We start from the raw sequence: 7,500 nt of genomic DNA, 5'->3' as shown, positions 1-7,500 counted from the left end.
TAGCCCTTAGCCCTACTCCTCGTAGGGTGGGGCTGTCCCAATAGTCATTTATTTAAAGGGTAGGGCTAAGGGGTAGTGCTGAGGGGTAGGGCTGAGGGGTAGGGCTAAGGGCTTGGGCCAAGGGGTGTAATGGGATGGGCCCCAAGTCTAATGTCAACAACTCTTCTATTGAACATACAACCAGATGAAAGTCATTGAGATTAACTAAGGGAACGACCTCCTGTCTCCATTTAAAATAGATAGAAGAGTTCAAGAATCGCCTTGTCAATCAAAAGATGCCTATGATGTTCTTTTCCAGATCATCTTCAAGAACATGGCGAGTCGGCCGTACAACATCTACCCAACGGGCCTGATCAGCGTCCAGCCACTGGACAGGACTCAGAACAGTAAGGTTACATCCACACACAGGACTCAAATGCCTGTTCCACTGTTCTGGGAAAATAGTGCTGTAACACTGAAATAACTTCTTCAAAATGATCATTGCATTTTAATCACCTCATCCTGCTGAGGAAATGAGCAGAGATGGATCAAAGAATGTTGATTTGATCTATTTTGATCGATTCATGTCAAGTCAATTTGTCATTGTATCGCCCTTAATGAGAGTTCCGGTCTCAAATGGCTTCACAGGCCACACTCCATGCCCTCTCCTAACCCTAGCTCTCCAAAGACAGGAGGAAGACACTTGCTTTGGCTAGCTTTGAAACCATCCGTCTCTATAACCTAGGGTTTTAAACCCTGTTGGGTTTTAGAGATAAAAAAAACCTGTAGGTTGCTGGTTGTGGAGTGTCGAGGTGTCCCTGAGCAAGACACCTCACCCTGACTGCTCTGGGCAGAGAGGTGTGGCGCCCCCTGTCTGTATAAGCTAGAGAAAGGATGACTCCCCAGGAGACTCGACTTCCTTTCCCTTCCTTTCCCTAAACCCTGTATCGTTGTACAGAGGAGGCGCAGGACCTGCGCTCCATGGGGGTCCCCCCCAACACCACCTTCAGCTACGTGTGGAAGCTGGGCCCGGACAGCGGCCCCCTGGAGGGGGACCCCCAGTGCCTGACCCAGCTGTATCAGAGCACCGTGCACCCTGAGAGGGACCTGGCCTCGGGGCTGGTGGGCACCTTGCTCATCTGCAAGTACGAGGCCATCGACCACGTGGGACGCCTGGTGAGAGCCCCCCCCCCCCTAGGAACAGACTCTGAGGGGGTAGAAGGCGGTCTAATTGTTGGTCACTCGTGGTCGATTACATTAAACTTCATAGTCATTGGGCAGCAAAAGTAGAGAACAACAAAATGCAGTAAGCATCCAACAGAATGTGCACGTATGTTTACATATCGCGGTTGGGGTGGGAGTGCGTGTCTTGTGCCTTGTTCGAGAGCGCCTTAACTTCCTGAGAGGTATAGGTCATGTTTTAGTCATTTAAGTTCTGCTGAAATCATATGGTTTAACTTATTTTTTGTTTAATTTCATAAAATGCTATAATAAATAAAGTTCATCTATTCCCGTTGGTTTAATCTGGCTGAATGTATAAACTCACTGTGCAACACGTGGATCTCCTGGTACTTCTCTGACTGAGCCTCTGCCCTCAGGTGGGTCCGGACCAAGAGATGAGCATGATGTTTGCCGTGTTTGATGAGAACAGAAGCTGGTACATCGACCAGAACATCCACACGTACAGCTCCGACCCCTCCAAGGTGGATCCCAGCGACCCTGATTTCCTCAGTTCCAACATCATTTACAGTAAGTAAATCACCCCTCAATTCCTCACACTCCTCACAAGACTTTCCCTTTTGTAGAAAGGAATCAGCGTCTCAAGGGCTATGTTATTGGGTGTATGTTAGTGTCTGTTTGCATGCGTCACTCACACACGTCCCTCTCTTCAAGGCGTGAACGGGGGGATGTTCCGCGGGCGGGAGTTTGCGACCTGCCAGAGCGACGTCACCTTCTGGCACGTGGTCAACGTGGGGACGCAGAGCGACTTCCTCTCCGTCTACTTCAGGGGGAACCCCATCAAGCGTCAGGACGCCAACCAATGGGTCCTCACCCTGTTCCCCATGACCGGCGAGACCATCCCCATGGAGGCCGAGCTCATAGGTAGAGAGTAACCCATGGTAACCCGTCCAATGCAAGGTCCATCAAGGTCACGTTTACATTTAGGGAATTCAGCAGACGCTTTTAGCGACTTGCAACCATTCCTTACACCAACGGGGGAGTCAACCACGCAGGGCGACTGCCAGCTCGTCAGGAGCAGTTATGGTGAGGTGTCTTGCTCAGGGATATCTCGACACTCGGAGGGGCCGGGGAGCAAACTAGTAACCTTGTGGTTACAAGCCAACCCGCTCTACCTCCTGAGCTACTGCCGCCGAGATAGGTCATCTTCATTCACCTTTCCATTGTCTGGTCGAACCCCACAAAATCAGTCAAAATCAAGACAGCATGTCTTGGCAAGAGAGACATTGTTTCATACCATAGTCATTTCTAATTAAAGATCCTTTTGTTTCTCAGGAAAAAATTTCACTGCACAGGGTGTTGACTAAGAGATATGACATCATTATCTCTATCATAGACATAAACAGGGGAGTGGAAGTGAGTCCTTCCAATATTCATCTATTTAAACATGCTTTTGTTTTCTGTGCTCACATACTCAATCCTTCTTCCTTTAGCTCCTGTTTTTTTAATTCCTTTTTGGTCATGTTAGGGGTTTGAACTCCATGACTTCCGATTTACAAACACATCCTATGAATACCTCCACCACTTTAAAAGCAATGGAAACAAAATGTTAACCGCCCAACGTGATCATCACGTAAGAACAATTATGATGATTCCTGACTGTTTCTTGTCTTTGTTCCGTTTCAGGTGAGTGGGAGATCAGCGCCTTTGACGGCAACCTGAAGAGCCGTGGGATGAGCGTGCGCTACACGGTGACGCCCTGCGATGACAACCCGCTGGTGGACAGGGAGGACAGCCTGCTCAAGGACTACGTCGACAACATGATGTCCATGGGGCCCCGGGCCATGGGGCCCCGGGCCATGCGGCCCCACAACCGCACGGGGGCCGGGCGCCGCGGCAACAGCCTCCGCAACATCCAGGACCCCTCGACGCCCGACGCCAACGCCACCCGGTTGACGGAGCACGCCGACCGCAACGACACCAACGAGATCACGCCGGGGTACAGCACCGCACAGAACGCCACCGGGACGCCGTCGGAGAACGCCACCGAGACACCGCCAGAGGGCGATGCCGACAACGGCATCCCACAGGCGGTCCTGGAGGCGCTGGAGAGAGAGGAGGAGAGGTTGGCCGCTCTGGACCCGGAGGGCCGTGCCCCCCGGGGCCGAGGGAGGAAGAGGAGGCTGGCGGTGGACGGCGATGAGGTCATGAGGGAGGAGAGGGAGGGGGGGTCTGCGGACGGCGAGGCCGGGGGGGGCGTGAGACAGACCAGAGGCATGTCGGGGAGGGAGGGGTCCGAGGCCGGGGGGGGCGCGGAGGAACGGGGGGAAGCGACGCCGGGAAAGAACGAGACGCGCGAGGAGACCAACCACATCCTGGAGGACTCCAGCCTTCTCACGAGGCTGAAGAACGCGGCCCAGAAGCAGGTGGTCCCCCGCCAGCTGGAGCTGGACCTGGAGGAGGTGAGCCGCGTGGACCCCCAGCCCGGGGAGGCCGTGGACCCAGTGGAGCTGAGGGGCCTCAACCACACCGACAACAGGACCGCCCCGCTCTCCCTCTCCATGGAGTACGAGGACTACAGCTCGGGGGTACGGGTGTGTGTGTGTGTGTGTGTGTGTGTGTGTGTGTGTGTGTGTGTGTGTGTGTGTGTGTGTGTGTGTGTGTGTGTGTGTGTGTGTGTGTGTGTGTGTGTGTGTGTGTGTGTGTGTGTGTGTGCATGTTTTCAGTGCTTCATTCAAACATGACATCATACATGATGTTGGCTATTGTATCGTTTTTTTAAACTCCCGACATCTTTACCGATGATCTTTTTAATGGACATACCAATTTGAGATTTTGTATTCTTAATTTCCGTCGTAGGAGAATGACACATTCAGTGAGTACGGTACGATGGACCACGTAGACCCACGCTCCGGCACTGGAGACAACAAATACCGCAACTATTACATCGCTGCCGAGGAAGTGACCTGGGACTACGGGATCAGAATCCCCCCCCAGCTAATCAGACCCAGGTAGGGTGAGCCTTGCACCCGTGGGTGATCAGCTGCTAGTGGATGAGGTGTTGGACATTCAGAAAGACAGATAGGATAATGTTCAAAACAGGATATAGTGCAACAACATAAAATTTGTTTCTCACAACCTTCAAGCAATAATGCCATCAATTATGTGTGTTTGAACGATTGATATTTTGTCAATTGAAAGACTGATATTTTGTGTGTTGAAACATTTATATTTTTGTGAGTTGGAACATTGATTTTTTGTCATTTTAAAGTCTGATATTGTTTGGATTGAAAGTTTTAATCCAAACAATATCACTCTTTCAACTCACACAACATATATGTTTCAATTTGAAACATAGAGTGATATTGTGCATTGAAACATTGATGTTGTGTGTATTGTGAATGCATTGTCTGCCTGTCTTCCTCTATGGAAGCATATATGTAGCAAAATTCAAATGGCAATGCAATTTGGAATTACATTATGTATTTGACAATTCATTATGCAATTTTATAATGTAATTTGTAAATACGTTATCAAAGTGTATTTTAACATGCAAAGTGACAATGCAATCCTCAATTAAATTTGCAAAAGTTATAACAATACAAATAGAATAACATTTTGTCAAATTCTTTGAGTTCCTTTATACAAATTGAAAAGCTATAGCGCCCCCTTGATTGCAATCCACTTCGCCACGCTCTGTGTGTTGCGATATTCAAATGACATTTCAATCCGCAAAACGGAATCCAAAACGGAATCCAAAGAGGGAATCCAAAAAGTCAATATGCAAAGTGGCAAACGTATCAGCCAATCTGCGTCTGGGCGAGAACTACGTCACTTGCTCGTAATTTCCTTGTTCACTTCTAGTTCGTATGTATGGAAGCCCGTTTCCGCCACGTAAAAGAAAAAAAATGCAGGTCACAACTCATTATTTTGAGATAGTATCTCGTTATTTTGAGATAGTATCTCGTTATTTTGAGATACTATCTCATTATAATGAGATAACTTCTCAACAGGACCAGACCAGTCATTGTAGCCTAATTGTAGCTTATCCATAGGTGCTACATATAGCCTATTATTACAGTAGATTAGCTGGAGATGATGAACTCGATTATTAAAGATTATTTCAGACGGAGGTATACAAATGCTGAAATTTTGGCTCGATTATCTATGGAGCACAACATAAACATTAGTAAAAGAACTCTAGAAAGAGTGCTTCATAGAAATCAGCCATACACCACCAGCGTTCAATACGTTGGTTCCCCGTGCTTGGACCTAGAGTGACACAGTCTGGGGAAATGCCGTTTTCACTGCTGTGAATAAAACTTTGCATTGCGGCAATGTGTGTGTTCTCCGTACCGCGATCCAATCTCACTTTCAATGGGCGACCATGCTGCATCACTGAATCAATGAAATACCCCGCTATAAGACGTAGGTCGCTGTTAGGATTCGCTGGGTGTTTAGCCAGATCATCTTTGGCGAGAACCCATCAATGCAACCACTGATGCATATCCCATACGGCTTCAATTTGTCATATCCATCTATGTGCCAGTGCCACACATAATTCGGGCCACGACTCTACGTCTCAGACGGTGCCGTGCACGGAGATCCACGCCACCACCATCCATTTGACGCAGCAAGAGACGAACGGTCTCTCTGTCCGTGATGATCCCTGCCATCCAACACTTCTGTTGCATCCACCTGTAGCCATGTTGTTGGCCAGAGGACTGTAATTGGCGATGTATGAAATCGGCTACTTCTCCGATGTCCGCCTTATTGCGTCTTCGCCACAGCTGATTCCTATGAAGCACTCTTTCTAGAGTTCTTTTACTAATGTTTATGTTGTGCTCCATAGATAATCGAAATTCCCATCACTACTCCCACCCCCCACACATAAAACAGTCAGACACAATAGAAAGTGAAGTAGTTCCCGCCCAGACGCTGATTGGCTGATACGTTTGCCACTTTGCATATTGACTTTTTGGATTCCTCTTTGGATTCCTCTTTGGATTTCCTCTTTGGATTCCGTTTTGGATTCCGTTTTGCGGATTGAAATGTCATTTGAATATCGCAACACACGGAGCGTGGCGAAGTGGATTGCAATCACGGGGACGCTATAGCTTTTCAATTTGAATAAAGGAACTCAAAAGAATTTGACAAAATGTTATTGTATTTTTATTGTTATAACTTTTGCAAATTTAATTGAGGATTGTATTGTCACTTTGCATATTAAAATACAGTTTGAATAACGTATTTACAAATTACATTATGAAATTGCATAATGCATTGTCAATTGCATAACGTAATTACTTATTGAATTGCAAATTGCAAATTGCATTGCCATTTGAATTTTGCTACATATATGCTTCCATATTCCTCAGAGAGATGCGTCGAGGGATGAGGAAGTTCCTGCCTGAGTATAAGAAGGTGGTGTTCCGGGCATACACCAACGGGGATTTCAAGCATCCGGTGGTCATCGGAGAACTCCAGGAACACCTGGGCATCATGGGCCCCTTCATCAGAGCCGAGGTCCACGAACAGCTCACTGTGAGTACCGTCCCAAATGAGCTGCTCACTGTGAGTACCGTCCAAAATGAGCTGTTCACTGTGAGTACCGTCCCAAATGAGCTGCTCACTGTGAGTACCGTCCAAAATGAGCTGTTCACTGTGAGTACGGTCCCTAACGAGCTGCTCACTGTGAGTACGGTCTCTGACGAGTACAGTCCCTAACGAGCTACTCACTGTGAGTACGGTCTCTAACTAGTACGGTCCCTAACGAGCTGCTCACAGTGATTACGGTCCCTAATTAGCTGCTCACTGTGAGTACGGTCCCTAACAAACTGCTCACTGTGAGTACGGTCCCTAACGAGCTGCTCACTCTGAGTACGGTCCTTAACGAGCTGCTCACTGTGAGTACGGTCCCTTACGAGCTGCTCACTGAGCGACGCTGTGAACTCCTGTCTTGTGGTCCTAACCGGTGAGTGTTGTGTTTCGTTCGGTTTACTGGGGATTGACGGCTGAGAACAGGATGGAAGTGCAGGAGAGACGTTCTGTTTCACAATAATAATACATAAGTCATTATTCACGGTTCCTTCTGCAATGATCCAGAGTCAGCCAAGCTGTGATTGGTTGTTGTACAAAATACAAAAACACCTTCTTTAGATTACTGTTCTGAAGAGATCTCACATAATTACTACTTGGTAATAGCCTGGCTATTGCCAGACCAAGCTCAATCGTAGATGCTCGTTGGTCTGGGGAAGCTGCTGTCATTTTTTTCAGCACAAGAGGCGTGATCAATGGGCCTAGTTCAAAAGAATGCACAATTGGCTGCTTGCCGTCGCTTCC

The 7,500-nt window shown here is 47.9% G+C and overlaps 1 protein-coding gene across 1 annotated transcript in view; it reads left to right on the top strand.

Annotated features, from left to right (window-relative positions):
- Positions 1-7,500, top strand: part of f8 (coagulation factor VIII, procoagulant component) — a 22,736-nt gene that overhangs the window by 5,381 nt on the left and 9,855 nt on the right. Inside the window, exons 10-16 of the mRNA XM_056600354.1 lie at positions 299-386; positions 938-1,155; positions 1,578-1,728; positions 1,873-2,082; positions 2,845-3,746; positions 4,018-4,169; positions 6,537-6,702. Of these exons, the coding sequence (XP_056456329.1) occupies positions 299-386; positions 938-1,155; positions 1,578-1,728; positions 1,873-2,082; positions 2,845-3,746; positions 4,018-4,169; positions 6,537-6,702 (1,887 nt within the window). The remainder of the gene's footprint in view (positions 1-298; positions 387-937; positions 1,156-1,577; positions 1,729-1,872; positions 2,083-2,844; positions 3,747-4,017; positions 4,170-6,536; positions 6,703-7,500) is intronic.

Source organism: Gadus chalcogrammus, chromosome 10 (genome assembly GCF_026213295.1).
Source record: "Gadus chalcogrammus isolate NIFS_2021 chromosome 10, NIFS_Gcha_1.0, whole genome shotgun sequence".
Taxonomy (NCBI): Eukaryota; Metazoa; Chordata; class Actinopteri; order Gadiformes; family Gadidae; genus Gadus; species Gadus chalcogrammus.
Note: the sequence above shows the minus strand (reverse complement) of the source record. Positions and strands in the feature narration are given on the sequence as shown.